Source organism: Girardinichthys multiradiatus, chromosome 22, assembly GCF_021462225.1.
Source record: "Girardinichthys multiradiatus isolate DD_20200921_A chromosome 22, DD_fGirMul_XY1, whole genome shotgun sequence".
In the NCBI taxonomy this organism is placed as follows: domain Eukaryota; kingdom Metazoa; phylum Chordata; class Actinopteri; order Cyprinodontiformes; family Goodeidae; genus Girardinichthys; species Girardinichthys multiradiatus.
Window position 1 is genome coordinate 30,664,309 of NC_061814.1, and position 23,806 is coordinate 30,688,114.

The 23,806-nt window shown below is 37.1% G+C and overlaps 1 protein-coding gene across 9 annotated transcripts in view; it reads left to right on the forward strand.

Moving 5' to 3' along the window:
- Positions 1 to 12,693, forward strand: part of LOC124859406 (neurexin-1a) — a 250,549-nt gene extending 237,856 nt beyond the window's left edge. For all 9 annotated transcript variants that reach the window (XM_047352171.1, XM_047352174.1, XM_047352172.1 and 6 more), the window contains one exon: positions 10,901 to 12,693. In XM_047352171.1, the coding sequence (XP_047208127.1) occupies positions 10,901 to 11,205 (305 nt within the window). In that variant the 3' untranslated portion in view covers positions 11,206 to 12,693. The remainder of the gene's footprint in view (positions 1 to 10,900) is intronic.
- The last annotated feature ends 11,113 nt before the right edge of the window (positions 12,694 to 23,806 follow it).

Sequence of the window (23,806 nt, forward strand, 5' to 3'; positions counted from 1 at the left end):
TGTCACAAAATATTGTGCTTATTCAATCCACATGGAAAAGAAAATGTTAAAAACCAAAGAGCAGCCTCTTAGCAGAGAAGCTAACTGCTTCCTGTTGGATTGTGCTTTTATGCTACCAAATAATTCAGACCCCAGGAAGGTTTTGGTTTAAAGTAATCTTTTAATTTTAACAAAATATTTCTTCTGACTGGCAGCAATGACATTTTGGAGTGAGTGACACAGCCAGAGTCCTGACTTGAAAATGATAAAGAATTTGTGGATGTAGCTAAAGATTAGGGGGATGGCAATGAGGCCTTCCAATCTGACAGATTTAGAGCTCATCACCAAAAATAAATAATTAACACACCAATGGAAACATGCAAAAAGCTGGTCTGTAATTAAAAAAAGGGCAGATTGCTGTAAAGCTGATTTTTTCAATTGAGCATGAAGAAATGTACATATATTTCTTTGGTAAATACTATTTAAAAAAAGGAAATATAACAGATATAACAGTTGTATTAACTTTTGTCTCATTTCCTATCTTAAACAAACTTCCTGGTTAAAATAAAATAATTTTGAGTCTGAATCTGCCAGGCATTCTTCTTTACTAGCAGTTCAGCCACATTAAAATGTGTTTTAACACATAAAAGGTGATTTCCAAAAAAAATTCCAGAAAATGATTTACACAAAACCAATGATTGACTGGGGTGATGAGTCTGTTAGATTCTACGTCAGGTCTTTGCTTGCTAGTTTTCATATTTTGTAAAGACATGAGACACAGATGTACATACGCTTCAATTGTCTATGGGCCTGCGGGTTCTACTTATATCCTGTATATGTCCATGTTTCATAACATAAACTGCACAACTGGACTATAAATTAGTAATAAAGCACCTTAAACCTAAAACAACCGCCTAGAGAACAACTGAACAAGACAATAAGTATAGCTCATAGGAAGCAACATTTTAAGAAATCTGATACATTTAGATGTTAATCTTAGTAATTGTGTTATGGGGAATGCCTCGGGGCATAAAGACTGAGCAGTAATGGTATAACATGCTGTGATCAAAATATTTTTACTCCAATAAACTTAATCTGTCCTCTGGGAAAAAGAATTGATCTATGTTAGAAAGGTTCCATTTATTCTTGTAGGTAATGGCCTCACGAGGCTACTTGTAGGAGGTGGGGAAAGGCACCAAATGACCACGATCTGGCGATCTGTAATGACAATATCAAAGCCAGGTAACACTTGATCATGGCAAAATCCTCCACTAACATGCCCACAAAGGCAATATGTAGTGTTTTTTATTCATTAATTGTTTAATGATCAAAATTCACAACTGACTGATGCAACATTTTTGTCTTTCTTTCTTTAAATCTTGATATGTGTTAAATGCAAAACTGAACTTGGAATCTCACAGAAGTGGAATGAGAAGGACATTTTTCATTCTCAACCAGTCAACATGTTTTTTTCTCTTGTAATTTTATGATTCATTTTCCCATAGAGTGCACAAAATAGAATGAAACCATCTTGAGCACGCCAGCTGGATTTTTAGCCTTCCAGTATCATTAATTATGCAGTGAGTTCGTATATGAATTGTGATTTCTTTCAAAGCAAAAAAACTCCCTGAGCAGCCTCAGTAAGAGTTAGAATTTCACTGTTCTGCATTTCACAAAAAAATCTTTAGCCCCTTACATTTGGCTTCCACATCCCGTCACTGTGAGTTGCCCAAAGGCAGGTTAAGGTTAATCATCTCTTGTTTCCTCCTCTCTCTGTGTTCTCTCATCATATTGTATCCTCAAGCATTCTGCTGTGACATTAGCAGCTGCTAATGTGTTTGACATTTGTTTTAATAGATTTTATTTATGGCTGTGGAAACAATACATAGAGTAAACCAATAAATCAAACAGCAAATGAATATTCTCCTTAACCCCAGTGGCAATGAGTGTAATGCACCCAGGCAAGAGGAGAAGAAATTGGGTAAATTATTGTTTTAAAAGTAGTTGTAAGATTAATGAAACATTAAGAGCACTGTGGTGGCTTAAGAGGTCACTGCCCACATTTAATAGGTTATTCAATCATACACATTTGGAACTCTGTGTGTTATTTTCTTTCTTTGCAGAAAAGAACAGACTGTTCTCTTGACTGTCAATATTAGAGGTGGTTTAATGACTAAAAGTATTTTTTTTTAAAGAATGCTTATTCAGTATTATCACAATGCCCAACCTTTACTCTTCTGCAAACAGTTCTTATATTTTTTAGTTTCCCAATTCATCTTGACATTCACAAGGAATTTTGCCATTTTGTTTGTTTTTTCCTGTACTTTTTCACTGAGGATTAGGCCATTCACGTCTTATTTCTACATTCTATTTTAAACAAAGTGTGTTCTGGGAGAAAACAGGATTTCACACTTACTGTCAGTCTTTCTCTGTACTGATTCCGCAACCATATTTATATTTTCAATTATTCTTGTTTTCCTACCGCACATCTTTCTGGTGTGGTGACATTGATGCTAACACAATGTGTCTGTGCATAAGCTTAAGTAGGGCATAAAAGACTTTGCTCCACAAAAAAATGAAAAAACAGCAGAACCAAAGGTCACTTGAAGCAATATTTTAAGAAAGTAAAGACTTGGAAATAATCTGCAGTTATTCAAAAAGTTTAATTATTTCTAAAGATAAAATGTCAATGTCATCACTCTTAGCATTTCATCTTAGCTGTCTTTTAATCTGTAAAAACAATTTTCCCTTTACATTTTGTCAAATCTCTGCAATGTTGCAAACTTAACCCTATTCTCTTCTGTCAGCTGGAAAGTATTTACATTTTGTCTTATCATGTGACACGATTACAAAATACCTAGCTTTAGATCAGCTACATAGATCACAAGTATAGATCGTATGAACATGCCAGCTGACACTTTAGGAATTCAATCAAGAAATAAACTCCAGACTTGAGGCGTTCAGGCAGAGCAAGCTCGGGCTTTTTCTTTCATCTCACCTTTTTTAGCGGAATACCTCTGGGGAAAAAAGGTTTAAACAGCTCCATACCTTTTACCGGGCTAAATCAAAGACCTTTTAACAATTCTCCCTCCATTTCATGCTCACTCAGCTCACAGCTCATCATCCACCATCAGCATAAGCGGAGCCACTTCAGAGTAACACGTGTTGGCTATCACAAGGCACACTGCCAGCATGTCTCAAGAACATGATGGCTTGCATCACTTCTTGAGGACACAAAGATAATTAAAGAGGGAGGAGGGGGATTTAATAAATACTTTGGCTTGGTTGCCGCTGATACAGTGACCGATCTCCAAACTGATCCCTGGCTCTGTGACAGTGTTGACAGCTCATAATATGACTGAATATGTGGAATACGATAGTGTAACACTAATCTGGTTGAATAAGAGCAAAATGTTGCAAAGCAAACCAACTAAGTCTTGATTCCTATGGAAGCAGCCCACATCCACATGTTCTCAAAACCATTTATAGTGTCTTTCAAAAGTATTCCAATTTTTCCACACTTTGTCTCAAACTTAAGTGTGTTTTTGGGTTGTTGTATTGTTTAAGTAATAGACCAACATAAAGTCATACTTAGCTGTGAATTAAAAGAAAAAGAGATATGCTTTTCAAAACGTTTACCAAATAGAAATCTTATAAATGTGACATTCAAATCTATTCAGCCCACCTACACTATAATATTCCATAAATAAAATCTGCGATTTATACTGAAATTAAATATAATGTAATGTCAGTATACATACTGCTGCCTTGTCAGGGCATCAGAGGTGTATTAGAGAACATTAGTGGATAAATAGTATCACAAAGACCTAAGAACACCCCAAACATGTCAGGGATAAAGTTATGAACACACTAAGGCATGGCTGTTTACTTAAACTGACAAACTGTAAAGGGAAAACATTATTCTGAATAGCGGCCAATAGGCCTACTGCAACCCTGGAAGAGCTACAAAGACCCATGGCTTAGGTAGAACGTTACTTTGATAGCACAAGTATTAGTCCCAATCATTTTGGAAATATCTGCTGTTTTATATAGGTCATTTGCAGAACACCCTGCTAAAATATATTTAATTTTGTCGTTGTAACTTGACAAAATGGTCATGAATGCAAGACACTGTAGCACTGCTAAAACTCATACATAAACTAAGTGTTGCCACAATGATCTATTTATTAAAAGGCATCAGCCCTCTCCTAAAAAAATTATCAATTAGTGTCATCAGTTAATAAATGGTCAAGCACAGCCAGTTTATTTAATATATCCTTAGTTGCCCTCGTTGTTTCATTACTTCCAAACAAGCCTCTCACACACCTGAAATACCAACCAACCATCCCCCAACCCCCCCGACTGACCCCCGCTCTCTGTCTTCATTCATCCGTGGCCCCTATCAACCTGCTCACTCTGTGACAAATTAACAAACAAATGAACCCTCACGCTGGAGACAAATGAGGAAAAATAGTCTTTGAAGAGAACCATTTATTCAAATCCCACTTGACAGGGGGGATCTCTGATCCTATTTCTTTCCTTGAGTGCATGTGGCAAAAAATAAGTCAGGCATAGAGTACTGAAATTCACAACAGGCTTTTAAATGACATGTTCCCTAATATCTAAGCCAAGCGGGCTCATGTATCCATGCTGAAGAACCCTGGGAGAATTAGGAGAAAAGATGCTATCAAATAAACCCTGCGGCAGACGGACACTTGAAGCCAAAGCAATCTCAGCATTTACGTGTTTAGACTGTTCAGTTTTATGGCCATTCTTATCCTGGCCGTTGCTTTTGTTTATCGTTTCCATTTTCTGCATCTCTTCACGTGAAACCTTTGATGCAGGCAAATGATTTGTGACTTAATGTCTGAAACATTAACTGTTGTCCTTGTAAGTAAACCAGCAAGGACTTTATGATGGCCCTGAATGTGATACTGTAATTTAAATCTCACTCTGGGATGAGATGAAGAGGACAAAGTTATTTTGGCGGCTTTAACACAAGTGCAATCCTTCAAAAGTTAACCCTCCTGAGTTTACCTCCATCGCATTGCAAGTGCACCCCTGCTATGCTGCCAAGAACCCGGGCGCCACTTTAAGGTCATTTTCACCATGTCTAATTTTACCCTTGGGTACGCTTGAGTAGAGCGTATGAGAGCAGCCATCATTTTAAACACTTGTTTCAGGCGCTATTTCTTTCTCAGTTTATGTGCCTCCGTTCTGAGGTGATGGAGTGCTAATGAACAGACAGGCAGATGCAATTTGCCTGAGGTCCTTATATGGCTTTCTTGAAGGCCTGATGTCAAACACATTACTTTGCCTGAGCTCAATGTGATTGAGATTGGGGCTCACGGGTAACAAATGGCCTGAATCATGAGGTTCATCAGGTGATCTAGTGGGCTATGGCAGATTCAATCAAGCAGCTGTTTGAAATATTGAACCGAGACTAAGTGAGAGCTAATGAGCTGCTATGAATGCATATTGTAATAGACGAAACTTGAAGGTTCTCTGCTAAATTCAGTGTTGCGTCTGGTCACTGTTGGCTAGTCTTTGTCAAGATATATTTTTTTTTTTTTTTGGCCTGAAGGAAAGAAAGAATTGTGGTCAGCTAATTGAGGGTTTAACTTCTTTGTATGAATGCAGTCTGGGGGGAGCCAATCAACAGATCCAGGCAGAAGGAAATAAAGCCCAGAGCTGGAGGTGTCAGATCACACAAGGAAGAACAGCACTCTGTGGGACTTTTGTCACATGGCTCACCCACTGATATTGCAGGTTGAGGTTGCCTGCCTCCTCAACTTTTCTAGCTCAGTTACCTCGCTGGAGGAGCCACCCAAGGTCTTATTTAAAACCCCCAGAGTTTCAGACAGAAGTCTCTCTTTTCCATCAGTCTGTTATCTACTCTCTGAACTAAAGGATAGACAGCAAATATGAAAATAACTCACTGTTTAATGCCTGAACAACGGCTTGCTGGGGTTGTGTCTAGTCAACCAGTGGCTTTTGCCCACAAGGCGAGGGCATTCTTCACACCTGTCTGCAAGGATAAGTGGGCTTGTCACAGGCAAAGCTAATCTGTTGCAACGCTCAGTCACACTCAATCCCCTGGTGGAACGTTGCGCTTGTCCTTGAATGTTTGCTGGCACTGAAAGCATACTTGGGCCGCTGATCGGCCTAAACATGGTGGAAAACATGTCAATGAGGAGCAGGGGCCTCTTGTCTCTTTACAGACAGCTTGGAGGACTTTTGCCCTTTACAGTTAACATGTTTAATGCCTTTTACTCTTGATGGAAAAAGAGCACCCTAAAACAGGGATATATGCTGTCTGTGTATGTAATTAGCTGGTGAATTACACAGTACAGAGCAATGCCTGTCTAAACAATAAAACGTCACTCAAGCAGAAATATAGATTGAGTCAGCATTTTTACCTGGTAAAACCTACAATACAGAGACAGCGCAAAACAACAAAGGGAGCTATCAAATGCACTGAGTCTTCTTATGTGCAATCACTGTTCTATTCACTGGTGAAAATTATATCTTCAAAGTATTCACACATTTTTATATCATTATTGTATAAACTCTGTATATATGTTTTTTTAGAGATGTTGCCCACAGTAATTTGTAATAAGCAGGGGGAAAACATATTTTTGCTCAATCATGAAATGAAGATGGGAGTATAGAAGACAAAGTGGTTAAAACAAACATCAAATGCAACAAAACTGTGCCATCTATGCTCTTTCCTTTTGATGTAGTAAAGTTGATTTGGACTGAAGACACTGAATCCTTGGAGGAGAAGAGAGTTACATGTTGGAAAATACTCTGAATAGATCAAAGGATTTAGATGATGAACTGTGAAAAAGTGGAAAGTTAAAGCATTTTTTGAAAGATAGTTTCATTTTAAACCTAAATAATGCAATTATTTTAACAGCACACCATTAACTGAGAAAAAAACAAGAGATAAAAGAGAAAGCATATTGAGGCATGAAAGAGGAGACAAACAATGAAAATCAAAAAAATACAATAAGTAGAGTCTTTATTGAATTAAAAAACACAAAACAATCAATGTCATTAGCTTTTGTTTCTGAAACATACAATTAAGTCCTCCTAACTGAATGGGGTGTACTCAATCCACAGAACCCAGAAATTATTTTATCAGAGCTAAGAGGCTAAGAAAAAACGATTCACTCCGAATTAAAAAGGAGCCAAAAGATTGAAGCAGACTAAGGGTCAAGTTCCCAAAACACTTGTGGGTGCTGAATGTGTGCAAACCTCAATTTGCATGTGCTTCTAAAACTAGACACAGAGGCAGAACCTCTTCTAAAATAGCTTGGCCACACAAATAGCAGGTAAAGAAAAAGAGAAAAAAACAAACTGCTATTGTGTTGGATAAAGAAAAATGTGTCTGGGTGCCACAGAAGTTAGAAATAATAATTTCTTCTATAGAGGTCTGTCTGAAATTATTGAAGCCAAATTATCTAATAATATAATTAATCTAAATTGTGTTTAAAATTTGGTGTCTTTTTAAAAACAGAATGCATTAAAAATAGAATGCAAACCCTGTAATTGTGGAAACAGTCCATCGCATGCTTCGTACACAGAGGTGAGAACCATCTGAGAAGCAAAACACTGATTTAATCAACTCTGTAAAAAAGAGATGGCTGCAGAAAGGCCCTTTGTTCACTTATGAGATGAAATTACGAAGATTAATTCACAGACAATTGTTTGATTATTATTCTGATACATCCTTATCTTCAGTCAAAGCTTTTGATAAATCGGTTAAATGCATGCATCATTCCACTGTCCTTTACAATCTCCAGCATCACTTGTTGAGTTAGAGATGCCATACTAATGTAATTCCTCTAGCCACATTTTGTTCATACTGATGAATTCTTATGAGGTCAGGAACTGGAGTTTTGTGGTAATAAAAAAAGCTAGAATAGCAATAAATTTGTCTCTGTCACTGATTACTTCACCACCTGTTGAATCTTTGCTGAAGAAAGGAGAGCTGTGATCTAATGCATAAATAAGTTGAAATTGCTCCCAACTGCTAGAATTGCTGGCTGTGCTTGTGTTTGCCTTTATTTAGGGCTATTTAGGGCTGTGTGAATCCAGTGAAATAGTTGCAAAATATCTAGGAGATTACTCTGCTTTGTGAATTCCTCTCTAAGTTTTGAGGAGTTAGTTTCACATATTTGGAACAAGGGAACGAGTCATCTGTGTTTAATTCTAATTGTAGAGACAGCAAACTTTGTGGTAGAGTTCATGCCACAGCAGAACCTCCTGCAGCATTGTCTGGAGGATTTTGCCAGCCTGACTCTCAAGCAGCTAAAAAGCCTGGTAAAGAATTTAGAGAAACCTGTTTACATAGTAGGAAATCATATGTTTTTGTGCCAACACACCACTCGAATTGGATTTTAAATATTTCATAAGAGGAAAATATGGAGTGCACTATACTACAGGATATTTACAACATCTGCTTGGAAAAATAATGTTTTTGTACAAGAACAAGGAACAAAATCAAAGGGAAAGCCTTTAGGTACTGAGTGTTTGGCAGAACTGATGACTGATACAAAAATCCAACAGATAGACTTGCCAGCCAGACTGGGTGATATCAGGCGTCTCGTGTGTTTTCAGAATACATCCGATTGAAAGGGATCGTTTTAAAAACAGAAGTGGGAGATGTCTTTGGCTCAATCTGCAGTTAGCTGAAGAATTGTGTTTTGTGAGAGATTTATTTTCAGCCACTGTGTGATATTGTCTTGCTGCTTGAATATGTAGTGAATGCTGAAAATGTTGTCTGTTCACTCAGAACGGTGCTGTAAAACATGTAATGAGCCGCAAGCTTTTAACTGTGCTTTTCAATTAATCATTAGCACAGTAGTCTACCTGTCAGCTTTACATATCAATTCAGCTGGTCTTTTGCATGCACCATTTCCCGTGTTTTACTCTTAGATCTTTTTTGCTGTCTATAGCCTGATTGTGCCTCTTGGGTCACCTAGAGTAGGTCTTCGAGCTGTATTAATTTAATCTGTTGTTTTTTTAAGGAAGCTTTCAGTTGCTGGGCTTTGCTGTCTGGAATAAGCTGCCTGCTGGCCTCTAACTTCTACATTCAACAGTGAATTTACAACTGTCTTATTCTCCAAGCCATACAGATAATTACTGTCTGTCTATGTCTGGGAAGGCATGTCTTGTATAGTTTACTACGTGTTTTGCAATTTGTTTACATGTTATATTGCGGCAGTGTTGTAGTGGTTAATTGAAATTTTACATTTAAATTATTTGTTATTTGAGATAATCTTATTTTTATAAGGCTAACTTTTTTGTCTTGTTTTGTTACCAGAGCTCAAATGTTTGCTGCCATCATAAATATATTTAAAGACAAGCTCAGTATTTTTTTTATTAAATTCTGCTGATGCTTTGATTAATATGTATATAAAAGCAACTACTAGGATCTGTGCTCCCCATTGTGATTTTCACTCTCATCATTAGATGTTGTTTATTTTCCACCAGCTGTCTAACTGCAACCTCCCATTTATGTAAATATACAGTGCCTTACACAAGTATTCATACCCCTTTTTCATATTTTGTCACATTAGAGCTACAAATCTTAATGTATTATTTTGAGTTTTTTTAATAGACCACACAAAGTAGCTTCTACCTCTAAAGAAAATAATTTATAGCTTTAATTTTCTTTAAGAACAAAAGTTGTAAAAGTGTAGCATGCATATGTATTCAATCCCTTTTAATCAGTTATCAGATTATGCTAAATTGAAAAGAGTATGAAGGAACTGCAAGCTAACAAAGACATGGCCTTCTAGCTACACTGACAGACCGGAGAGAGTGCCAAGAGGTCCATGGTAACTCTGGAGGAACTGCAAAGATCCACAGCTTAGGTGGGTGTTAGTTGTGCACTCCACAACTGTGGCTTTTATGTAAAATTTGCAGGCAGAAAACTTCCTTTAAAAGAGCCATAAGAAGTCCTGTTTAAATTTTTAACAGGACTTCTTATGCCATAAGCCAATTAATAATAATAATAATAATAATAATAATAATAATACATTTTATTTACTAGGCGCCTTTCTGGCACTCAAGGTCACCTTACAATGAATACAAATCAATATTAAAAACAAGAACAAATAAAAAATAAAATAAAAATATAAACACAGTGATCAAGTAGTTAAAATGTAACAGTGCGAAAAATTAATGGATACAACAAGCATGTCAAAGATGTTGCTTTGGTCAGATAAGACCAAAAGACATTCTTTTTTTTGCCTACGTCTAAAACATGATGAGTGGAGGAAAACCAATGCTATCTTCATTAACACACATTCACCATCATAAAGCATGATAATGGCAGCATCATAATGCGAAAATCCTGTTCTTCAGCAGGGCCAAAAAAAACCTACACAACAACATAAAACGTGCAGCTAGAGCTACATTTAAATGGTTTGATTGAAGTTAATTATTTGTTGGCAGGGCCTGGTCAAAGTCCAGGACTAAATCCAAATACGAATTAGTGGCAAATATTCATTTGATGCTCACAGATTGTCTCCGTCCAGTCTGACTGAAATCTATCAAAATACACGAACATTTATCGCGCTAGTTGTGCAAAGCTATTGGATACATACCAACGTAAGACTTGTAGCTACAATTGCAGCAACAAAGGGGGGCTGAATAAAATGTATGCCAAACTGTGTTGGTCTGTCTCATATTATTTCCATAAAATACATCAGAGTTTGTGATTTTAATATAACAAATAAGGTTAAGGACTATACCATTGTATGTCAAGCTTAATCTCTCTTGCATAAGCCAGTCATAATTAATGTGTTGGATACTGCTTTAAATGTTAATCTGTTAGCAATGATACGATTTTAAATTAAATTCAACTTAGAGCTTGTTTGGTAATTGTATATATTTGTTTTACCTGCAGCCAGTCCCACAGGAGCTGGACCGAAAGGTTACCCGGGGACATCAGAGGTCTTCCGAGAGTCCAGCAGCACAACAGGGATGGTGGTTGGCATTGTAGCAGCAGCTGCACTGTGTATACTCATCCTGCTTTATGCTATGTACAAGTACCGTAACAGAGATGAGGGATCCTATCATGTGGATGAGAGCCGCAATTACATCAGCAACTCAGCACAATCCAATGGCACAGTAGTCAAAGAGAAACCCATCAATAACCCGAAAACCTCCAGCAAGAATAAGAAGAACAAAGACAAAGAGTACTACGTGTGACTGAGGAACCTTTGGTCTCTTCTAGACCAACAGCTGTCCAAAAATTGACCAGGACATAAACATGTGTACAGAATAATTACGAAGATGAACAATATTTAGTCATTTTTTTCTTACAAGACAATGCTCTACAAAATAAACTGAAAATAAAAATATTAATTTCTTTACTCTAAAGAACTCCAAACAAACAGGGCATACTGTCCAGAAAGAGACTCATAGGAAAATGAACTAGCTCATATCTAACATGTCAAACAAACAATAATAACCCATGTGTGACTTGTTCCTTGGCCAGAATAATGTCACCAGTCCTTCATGTTTCTGGGAACAGAAGACTACAGATGCACTTTGCAGATGGAGATTCAACATTACAAACTCTGCATATACATTGCCTGTGTTTATGTGGTTGACTTTTCCTAGAGAAAATGGCACACTGCATAAATAAATACATACCATAAAAATGCCAAACATTGACTGTTGAAGGGAAGGGAAAAGGAAAAAAAAACTCATAGTAGAAAATTTCAGGCCAAAGCATTCACCGAAGAGGCAGTGAAGTCGGGCAAAGACATATTCGTTCACGGAGCTGTTGCAGTGTAAAGATCAGAACAGATGGCAGTTTCTCATGGAAGAGTGCGATTTAAAAGAACTGCTCTGTGAGAAAGAAAGTGGAGGCCTTCATTTTCCACGATCAGTGATCTTAAAGGGAAGACGTTTTTCCTCGGATTTCTGAAGATCTGAGGAAAGGTGATCACCTGGGAGCCATGCACGCAAAATTATCTTATTACAGTACATATGTTTATAAACAGTACAACCACATCTATTTGTGCTTTCTGGACTGTGACAAAGTGGTGTTTTATAGCCTGTTGTAAAGATGATGCAAAATATAACTGCTCCTCAGCCATTTTGGAATAAAATCTAAAATTTAAAATTAAAAAAACATATGTGTTAATAGGTGTTGCTAGACATAGAAGATTTTATGAGGACATGTTTTTTCTCAGTTGAATAATAATTTGAAATCTCCTTGTTTTTACATGTGTTCCTATATAGTTTTTATACAAATGCCAACCTGAGATAGATAATCCTGGACCAGTCATAGCCAATCCATTCCCAAAAAAACACACAAGACACTGACAGTAGAATCTTGTGTGAATTTATTTCAAAGAATCACTGCCTTTCTCCTCCGTCCTGATTTAGATAAGTGAAATGAAGAACACGAATATGAGTGATAATTATGATGATTATTATCGATGAAGACAAAGCTTAGGATAAATTAATTTGTGTGTGTGTTTTTTCCCCAAGTGGTAACAAGTGAAACAGTGGACGATGTGTGCTTGGGCTGATCTACAATCCTGCGGAGAATAGCTCAAATAAGACTCCATTTCAACTGTTCTGTGTTTGTTCTGTCATTCTGTCTGTCAAATCTGCTTTCCAGAGACCTGTACTTGGAATGAGTATGAGGAAAAATAACCCTGAACTATAAATGATGATTACAAATTCTCTTTGTTTGTTGATCTTTTGTTTAATTTTAGGACTTTATTTCTTGTATTCGGAAATAAAATAAAAAATTCTTTATTAAATCTAGTTTTGAAAATTCAAATGAATAAAATATTACCTATGTGAACTTAAACTAGTCTGCTGAAAAGCTCTGTGATTGCAGGTTTTGTTATTAGACTTGCTTCAATCCAGGGATTTGGCTTCTGATCTAGTCATGATATCTGTATTTAAATTTGGCACATACCAATATTTTCTGATCCAGAGCTCTTTAGGGCCTGATCTTCAAGGATTCCAAATGAGGAGCGCTAAATTCCTTGTGCAAAAAAAGAAAAAAGAATTGATCAAGTGATCCAAAGATTGCATGCACAATTGCTAACAGGTGCAAAAGTGGTGCAGACCACCCTATTTAAATGAGAATTGTGCATGTGCAACTGGCTGTCACCATGAACAGTTTGGGAGAGCAGAGAGGCTATATAACAACAATTAAGTTTGAAGCCATGGAGTTAGAGGTAATGATAATGATAAAAAGAGGAAGAAGAGTTGAAAAGACCAAAATAACAAAAGCTAAAGTTAAAAGATTTAATATCAATCATAAAACCCCAGAACCCCAAGTCTCTGGAGACTGTTGATGGTCAGTGATGCTTGTTTATAATCATGCCACACTATTTAGGTTCAGTTGTGGTGTTTTTTGTTTCGGCTCAATTATTCAAAGATTGCAGTCAATTCAATTCAATTCAGTTTATTTATATAGCACCAATTCACACCACATGTTGTCTCAAGGCACTTCACAAAGGTCAGGTACATACATTCCAATTAATCCTAACCATTGAACAGTGCAGTCAGATTCAGTTATTCATTCAAATTGGATAAAATGTTTTTCTATCTAAGGAAACCCAGCAGATTGCATTGAGTCAGAGACTTGTAGCATTCACTCCTCCTGGATGAGCATTTAGCGACAGAGGACAGTCACTGGCGTTGACTTTGCAGCAATCCCTCATACTGAGCATGCATGTAGCGACAGTGGAGAGGAAAAACTCCCTTTTAACAGGAAGAAACCTCCAGCAGAACCAGGCTCAATGTGAGCGGCCATCTGCCACGACTGACTGGGGGTTTGAGAGAACAGAGCAGAGACACAAAGAGAACAAAGAAGCACTGATCCAGGAGTACTTTCTATGGAAAGGAAAAGTAAATGTTAATGGATGTAGCTCCTTTAGTTGTTTCATCTAGAAAGAAAGAACAAATAAACTCTGAGCCAGTCTGAAAGAGAGCACATATAATTAGTTAGAGTAAAAGCTCAGTCAATTGCTATGTTTAGGAGAGAAAAAAGGGTTAAATACTGAAAGACAGGGCCATGTGGATCATCAATAGAAGGTGAGCATTAATTTGTTGCCAGCAGAAGCTTGGACGATGCCCCTCTCCAGAAAGGTGTCACAGGTAGACACAGAGTCAGGCCAGGTGTAGCTTCTAGGAAGAGAAAAGAGAGAACAAGGTTAAAAGCTGAAATAACAGCAAACAATGCAAAATTGGAGAGTAGTGTGAGAATGTAGCGAAGAGGGTGAAAGTGACGTTATGTCCTCCAGCAGCCTAAGCCTATAGCAGCATAACTACACAGATAGCTCAGGATAAACTAAGCACCTCTAACTATAAGCTTTATCAAAAGGGAAGGTTTTAAGCCTAGCCTTAAAAGTAGACAGGGTGTCTGCCTCACAGACTAAAGCTGGGAGCTGGTTCCACAGGAGAGGAGCTCGATAACTAAGGGATCTGCCTCCCATTGTACTTCTAGAGACTCTAGGAACCACCAGTAAACCTGCCGTCTGAGAACGAAGTGCTCTGTTAGGAACATATGGAACAATCAGATCTCTGATGTATGATGGAGCTAAATCATTAAGGGCTTTATATGTGAGGAGGAGAATTTTAAATTATATTCTGGACTTAACAGGGAGCCAAAGAAGGGAAGCTAAAATAGGAGAAATATGATCTGTCTTTTTAATTTTCATCAGAACTCTTGCTGCAGCATTTTGAATCAGCTGAAGGCTTTTAACTGCATTTTGTGGACATCCTGATAGTAACGAATTACAATAGTCCAGCCTTGAAGTAACAAATGCATGGACTAGTTTTTCAGCATCATTCCTGGATAGGATATTTCTAATTTTGGCAATGTTCTGGAGGTGAAAGAAGGAAATCCTAGAAACCTGTTTAATATAGGATTTAAATGACATGTCCTGGTCAAAAATAACACCAAGGTTTTTTACTTTATTAACGGAGGTCAATTTAATGCCATCCAGGTTAAGTGATTGACTGAACAGTTTTTTTTTTTTCAAAAGATGACAACTTCTGTCTTGTCTGAATTTAGAAGCAGAAATTAAGTCATCCAAGTTTTTATGTCTTCGAGACATGCTTCTAGTCTATCTAACTGGTTGGGCTCATCAGGATTTATTGATAAGTAAAGCTGAATATCATCAGTGTAACAGTCCCACTATGATCTGCAGCAATATTTCCAGGCTGTATAGAAGCACTCTTCCAGTCCAAGCAGACATAATGCTGTCGTCCTGGATAGATGATATCTCTATTTTTATTTCTGACAATCAAAATATATTGACATGTGCCCAGACGGTTCTCGCTCTCTGTCGTCCCTTCACCTGCCAGTTTGCAACTGCCTTTCAAACGTGTTAAATATAAACGCAGAAACTGCACCCACAATCCGTTTCAGGTTTGATAAATCACATTGTGGGTCATAAGGAACTACATTTGCATATCCTTCTCCCAATAATTTGCGTGTTCGGGTCGAACATGTGTTTTTTCATATTAATGAAGCTAAAACAGCTAAAAAGTTTGTGTCTGCTGTTCCACTCATTTTACACATGCAATTCGATTTGCACCTGGTTTGCAGATCAGTTTTGCACTCATAATCCAGTTTGCAAGTTTTTATTCAAGCAAACGTTTTGAAGATCAGGCCCTTAGAGTTGTTTTCAATCATGGTGTTGTATAAGGGTATTGGAATAAACCACACAGCCACTGCAAGTAATAATGCTGCAATTTGTGTCCATGCCTTCAACTCTATTAATATTTTCTAAATTGGTAACTACAAAATAGGCATCAAAAGGATCAGGAGGATTCCCTTGGTATGCCTATAATGATATTCTTGTCCACTGTTGAGCTGCTAAATTGACCTAGGAATGGAAGGAAATTGTTTTGTTTTCTTTATTTGGTTTTAACTGTTACTTCTTGTCCAGGTCAGCAGTGTAAATTAGAACTAGTTCTCAATCATCTTGCCTGGTTAAAGGTTAAAAACAAAACGTAACAGAAACTGCTGACAGAAACGTGGAGGGTTATAATGGACCTCAGAATATAACAATAGTTTTTTTTTAAATGCTTCCACTGTGAATGCTCTGTGACTTAATTGGGGTATAAAATGAGGGTAAAAAAGTCTGAAAACCCCTATATCCAGTGACAGCATTTCTTAGCTTAACAAGCATTTCTGACATTTGTGTTATAACATATTAATTTACAATTTCAGTAAAATAAAGCCCAAAACAATATTATGGTGACATTTTAAAACAGTTATAACAATTTTAAAAATGCACCATACCAATACTGCAGACTGTAATGGCAGACTCTGCTATTAGACCTTTTTAAAGGTTTTGTGGTACTAGAGGGATTTATTCATTTTTGTACAAAAAGAAAGACAGAGAGTGAAGGCCTGGGGCAGGCAGTAAATGGCTCAGGGTGGGAATCAAGTGGGAACAGCTGCATAGTTTGTACCACTACTGCTAAGCCATGTTGCACCTCCTGAGCATTTAAGCTCCATGGCAGCTAAATGTCAAAGGTAAAAAAATATACTATAAAATAAAGTAATGTTCTATATTTCAGTTTGCCTTCCTGTGACTCCGTGTTGCTTCTTTGTAGAGCTCACAGTTTTTAATGTTTCGCACAAAACACAACCAATATCAATATCTTGTTTTCTCCGTTTCAACACCAAAATATTTCCAAATGAGGTGATGTTGAGTCAACAACAGATTGTCCACCGACAGTAGGCGTTCATTACAAGCTCTGAACATCTGTTTAAACCTTTGGGTCTAAGCTTAAACTGCACAGTAAATTCAGCCAACATATAACCTCCAGAAACACTGTGTCAGTATCGGAGGGCCTGGGCCTGACATCTGATACAAGAATTACATCAGTACTGCGTCCAGTACCAATAGTGGGTTGGATTGGGGCCATCTACAGTTGTGATTCAATAACCTCATTCAAAACCAATCAGTCTTGTGATAACCAGGCCTTACATTTATTATTGTCCATTTGCTCTTCTTTCTTGCCAAATCCAAGAGACCTCCATTACCCTTAAATTGACTGGATGACTGCAGCCTCTAGGGTTATACCCGTTGTTTCCAATGTTGCTTCGAGCCACTAGACTCAAGCAGACATACTCAGCAGGCTACAGAGACTTGGTAAGCGCACAGCTGTATACCTTCATACCTACAGATTTGTCTTTCATTTTGTACCCTTCAATCTTAACTCAGGTGACACCACTTGACTTTTATCAGCTAGAAAGTCAGTTACAAAACCTTTCACAGTTTTTATGTGGCACATTTTAAAGTTGGAATGTTTGTCTGTGAGACATATAAACAGACTCTGAAGTGTAAAACGGGACAGGTTGAGGTTCTTGGAATCAGTTCACCTGTCAGATTTTGGCTTTTAATGTATCGACTGCCTTCACTATCTGCCAACTTGACATAAAAAAGTAAAGTAATATATTTACACTAAAGTCACTAGAAACAAATCTACTACCGTAGTTAGATCAGACATCCTATCAACATATTTCTTCTTTGAAAATTTTTTTTCCTCTGGTGAGACTGCTAAAAGGAATCAGTATGCTCAATAAATACTCTAAATCCAAGATAAAACCAGAAAAAAGGTTCAATATTTCACAATTAAGTTGACTGACAACATGTCAGTAACGTAACTGGGTAAAACAATAGTTTTTGGGAGCACGGTGCATGGTGTAGAGGTAGAGCATGCGTACCATATGCAAAGAGACCTGATCCTCGGACCTTTGCTGCATGTCTAACTCCTTTCTCTCTCTGCCCATTTCCTGTCCATATACTGTGTAATAAAGGCCCCTACTACCATAAACTTGTTTTTATTATTTCAGAACTAACAACATACAAATTGTGATAAGATGGAAAGTTGCCACTTTATAGAGGTGAACAGTATGGCTGAGCAATGGAAGATAGCAAGTAAAATCTTATTAGCAAAGGGAAATAACTTTTACTTTTTACAGGATTACAGCAGAAAAAAATAACACTTTATATTAAAGCACGGTTTCCAAAAAGATGAGATGATGCAACACTGTTGTAAACTCGTTCCCTTCTTCTGTGAAATATGCTGCTGATATTAAGATTTAAAATGTGTACATGTTTGTTACATGAACAACTCAGCAGCTCAGTGTCAGCATTATACTCATCTTTCTTCAGGTGCTCTGTCATGTTTCAGTGCTAAACAATCCTACCACAGACAGACCGGAGACAGAAAATGTAAATGACTTGTATAAACAAATGTTATGAACTTAAAAATATAGGGCATGGAACCAGACTGACAGCAACAGACAAATGCTGCTGAGAGAAATGTGGGGGGTTACAATGGACCTCAGAATATAACCTATGTGGAAAGACCTTAGTGACAATAACAGACGAGCAGTTTTCAAATGAAAAAATGTAATTTCCCCCATTTGTTAAATCATAGATTAACCACATGTTTTTTTTGGACAGCTGAATTCTATTTCACCTGATTAAAGCCCAACCTGTAGGATGAAGAAATTGCGTAAATATAAGTTTCCTGACATTAAGGAGAAGCATAACAGAGCCTAAGGCTTTGTGACTCCAGTGAACCAGAGTGGGAGCCATTATCCATAAATGGAGAAAACATGGAACAAGGGGAACCTTCCCATGAGTAACCTGCCTACCAAAATTACTTCAAAAGGTCATCAAAGACTTTCCCAGGAGGTCATAAAAGAACCCAGAACAAAGTCTAAAGCACTGTTGGACTAACTTGCCTTAGTTAAGATCAGAGTGCAAGATTCAGCACTAGGAAAGAGACTGAACAGAAAAGCATCCATTGGAGTGGTCCAAAGCCAAAATCACTTCTGACCAAAACAAGAACACAAAGAGCTGTCTCATATTTGCCAAAAAAAAAAAAAACAATCAAAACTTTTGTGGACCAATTAGATAAAAATGAAACTTTTTGGAAGATGTGTCTTCCATTACACATAGCATAAAAAAAACCAGCATCTATTTTTTAGAAAATCAGTATGATGGTCTGGTACTTCTTTAAGACCTGGACAACTTGCCACAATTGATGAAACCATTAATTCTAATCTCGACCAGAAAATCCTGAAGGAGAATGTTTAGCCATCAGTTCAGCCTTATGCTGACATACACTTGGGTTACATAATGGAACTACAATCTGAAACATAACAGCAGTTCCACCTATGAAATGCTCAGAAAAAGACTACATGAAAGATTTGTAACCTAAATTGATTTGTAATACTTGTCTTTTCTTTTGGTTACATACAACTATAAAACAAACAACTGTTGTATGATACGAACAGAGAACTCAAATTAAAGACTTAACAGTGGCGTAAAATCAGTAATCTATTAATACACAAAAATCCAATCAAAACAGAGGTTTCCAAAACAGAAGCACATCCAAAAACACAAGCTGAGTCAAAATCACTGGAAGACATAATTAGGATTAAGGCTGGAATGCTTGACACAAGGAATGAAGACGATGTGGAAGCTGCACAGGCTGAGATATAAATAGACAAGCTAACAAAGAAGAGATAATGAGACCCAGGTGGATAACATTAGGGTGTGGCAGAGGCTGATTACATGTGGGTATCTCAGGAAGTGAATATCTCTGAAATGAGACAGGAAGTTTGTGTACAAAATAACACAGGAAGGACTCCAGTCAGTACATAGTTTTGGAGTTACTTGGTCACAATCTGAACTTAAATCTAAATTGCATGCTGTGCATGACTTTATACAAGTCATTCATTCTGAAAAACTCTCCAATCTAACTTAATTAAAACAGTTTTGCAAAATTCTACAATAGCAATTTAAAATATGCATTGCAGGTCATTGCAAAATATGCCAGTTGTTGCTGCCAAAGGTGGCATAAACAATTCAATTCTAAGCTTGTTTTACTTTTTTTAATGGGGAAATTTTGTTTGGACAGTTTTTTTCCCTTAACAAATGAAGTCATCATTTGAAAACTAAATTTTGTGTGTACACAGGTTATGTTTTTCCAAGAATATAATTTATTTGATCATCTGAAACATTTAAATGTCACAAAAAAAAGCAAAAATAGAGGAACTCTGTGAGGGGGCTAATAATTTTCACAATGCTACACTATCACATAGTAGTAAGGGGAATATAACTCTGTTTTATGTTACAAAAACAGGGTTCTCATAGAGGACTTTATAGAATATTTTTAAAGGGAATTTAACTACAATCTGTAAGTCAGAATGCTTCAAGGGCAAATGGATCATTTCTAAAGTATGTCCTGCCTCAGGTATATTAGGAAAGAGCATCTCTAAACAGCAGGAAAGATTCTCAAAATGCTTTTATACTTTAGATGGACTGTTATATAGTGATTCATTTTTTATTTAAAGGTCAGTAAGAATTGAGAATGTTTAAATACAGCTTAACATATGCGATGTAGACAAAAGAGGTTTTGTTTACATTTAGCATTTCTCAGCAAAATGAATTGTGTGTATCTTGGAGGCCTAACACTCAGGCTGAACATGTTTTGTAACTGATAAAATATTCACAAAGCTTTGTTTGTGAAACCTGCATTGTTTGTATTGTCTTGAGGCCCCCTGTTTCTTCTTTTTTATCACTGCTGCTGCCAAAAATTGCTTTGTTTTAGGGCAGAAATGCATTGTGCTTTATATTACACGAGGAAGTGCTTATCATAACATGTTCATGTGTAGCGCCACCAGTGGTCAAATGTCTACAGGCTATCAGGTTTGGAATTAAAGATTATGGACCCAAAGAATTTTCAATATGTTTGGCTGCAGGAAAAAAAAGCTTAATGGTGTAATTTCAGCTCTGTTTTTCTTATATTTGTTTCAGTGGCTTCATTATTTACTTTTATCTTAACCCCATATCCAACAGCTTACTCGCACCTTTTTTGCACAAGAGCTTCCTCTTGGGGAAACACTTTACTTTATGTTCACAAGACTAGGTAATAATGAAATACCGCAAGCTCACACCTTCATTTCAGCGCACATCTTTTATGCGACAGACAAAAAACTGCTCATTGGCTGGAGGTGTATTTTTGGCAACAAGCTTATCCTCTCAGCTCATCCCCCCTCTGCTGCATTTCTCACTTTCACACGCAATTTCTTTGTCCCTGTTCTCTGAATTCATCCTGCACCATTTTCCCGTCTTACATGGGCTCTGTGCTTCCATCTCAGCTAGATGTACCAGACGTCCCTTTAATTCGACACACTAATGCAATTTGCCTTCCCTATAATCATTCATTTTTTCTGTTTTCATGCCCTCTCCCCGAACTTGAGACAAGCCTATTGGATTGTATTTCACAGCAGTACACCAGGTTCCAATTTATTTTAGTATTTGTTTAGAAGCCCCGTGCTGGTCTGATGCGAATCAGTGTTGCTTTATTGAAGGAACCTTGGCTGACCAGGTTAAAGTGAATATAATTATGGCATAACATGGATTTAAGCAAGTTATTGTTAATGTTCAAAATCTAATGAAAATTATTCCAAGGTTCTACTGAAAAAGCAGTTAGTTTTACAAGATTAGAGAGGAGCATTTATCTTACAGGCATCTAAATACTGTGTGTTTACTCTGAATCTAAGTATATACCAATTTAATGAGTTTGCCCAACAGCAACACCTTTCTAGCTATCTGCAATCATTGGTTTAAGACCAATGGTTTAAGTTCTTTTTTTGCTTTGCAAAAAGTCACAGTAATCAAACTTCGACTGTGTTTAATTGCTGGCATTCCTGTATTTCAACAATTAAAAACAATTAGATTGAACTGGATTTAATAAAACATAAAAAGTATTTTAAAATCTACCTCATTCTCTTCATAGCTATTAGAAGTGTTTATTCTGAATGCACAGTGCATTTAGATTTATTTAACTCCAGTTCAACTACATTTATTTATATAGCACCAGTTCACAACAAATATCATTCCAAGTCACATTACAAGACAAATACATCCAACTAATATAGACATCTAATCAAATCAATTCAAAGCAAAGCAAAGCAAAGCAATTCAATCTAACAGACCGATTTAAATTCAGTTGTATACATAACAATTAGATCCTGGTTATAAAACAATAACCCCTTCACAATTGCTTGCTGGAAGCCCCAGACTTTGAAAAGCCGAAGTCGTGTTTCGATAAAAATTTACCCGGGTAACTTTACTTTCACGGGTAAATGGTAAATGGTTAGCCAAGCTAACCGGGCAGCCGGACTGACTTCCTCAATAACCGCTGCTTGATCTCGGCCCGGCAATCTGGGATTTCCCGCTACCTGTTAGCTCTTTGTGGCGGCTGAAAGTGAACATAAAGCGTTAATTAAAAATTGTTTCGTCATAGTTCTGTAAGACAAATTTTTTATTGCAGTGCTGATGATCAGAGAACTTTAAATTTTCCATGTACATGAAAAATATACATTTCCATTAGATTGTCTTTTCATGTAAACCTAACTTAGTGGAGTGTGAACTCTTTAATATTTTACATTTGTTCCTAGTTTTATGCAGACGGCTCTGCAGGAGAAGAGACCACAGTTCCAGGTTATGATTCAGTTCCCCAGAAGCTCCCAGTGACCCTGTTATCCACTACAACACAGTCCACCCATGTTCTACTTTATATAAATATTTGGTTATGATTATACAGTCATGGTAGTAATTCCTTGTACTTCTGGACTGATAATCAGTTATTTTTATTCTAATAAATAAAAATGTTACTAAAACATTTTCTGTAGTTATCTGATATGAGTTTACCTGATGATAACAAAAATAAAAAAATAAGTGTATTAAAGTAAAGAATTAAATGTAAAATAATCATTTAAACTTATCCTGCTTATGGATACAGTGCAACTTTAGCAATAATGGAATGAATTAATCAACTGTATAACTCTAAAGCTGCTTATTATTTATGAAAGAATTCTTAGCTAATAGTCTTAAAAACCGAGTAACAGAGTTCTGCTGAAATGAAGGCATGTTTCAGTTATCTTCACAGCTTCCCCATACGCCATTAGGCTAATTTAAATAAATGGTCTGTGGCCTATCTAGGCAATGGAAAAAGTAAGTACAGAATTTCCTGGAATTCCTATTATCCGGTAAAACAATCCTGGGGCTTTCAGTGGAAAAGGGGCTTATGTACTCAATTTCAGTTCATAATGCCAGTTGGTACCAAGTTATTGTTGAGTAGATCGTTGCCTTGGGATCAATCCCTCATCCAGAGCAAGGATGTGTTGGGACCCACAGCCATGGATTTCAACATTAAAACTCCGGTACAAACTTTTCTGGAACTTTCAAAATAAATTGCATTAACCTACTTCAGGCACAACTTAGGAATTGGGGGTAACAGCGGACTTCCCATGATGCCACTCCCCACATAAAACCCCCCACCTTCCCACAAGTCTTTCTCTTTCACGCCGGTGATCATCGGAATATGAGGAGACAGCGCGCAAATGTCTCTTTGCTGGCAAACAGACATAAACTCTTCAACTGGATCCAAGGTGTCATACGATGCCGCGATCATATGCACAAGTTAAGTACTGATGTACTGATGAATTACTGTTGAAAGAATCCAGTATTCATTCATAAAAAGGGGTAAATTAAGGTATAAGCATTGCTTACTTTCTCTCTGAGGCCTGCAGAAGCAAACCGTCCCAGAGAAGTCCCCAGTAGAGAAGCTGTCTCTACAAGCCGAGTGAAGCGGTTTTCTCTGCCTGAGAGAAGGACAACAGGAGCTGCATCACCTTGGTTACGGTAACGTACATCGTGGTTGGCGGACACAACGAGCCGTCTTTCATCCACAGCTACAGGAGGTTAGCTGGAAGCTAACTGTTTGTTGG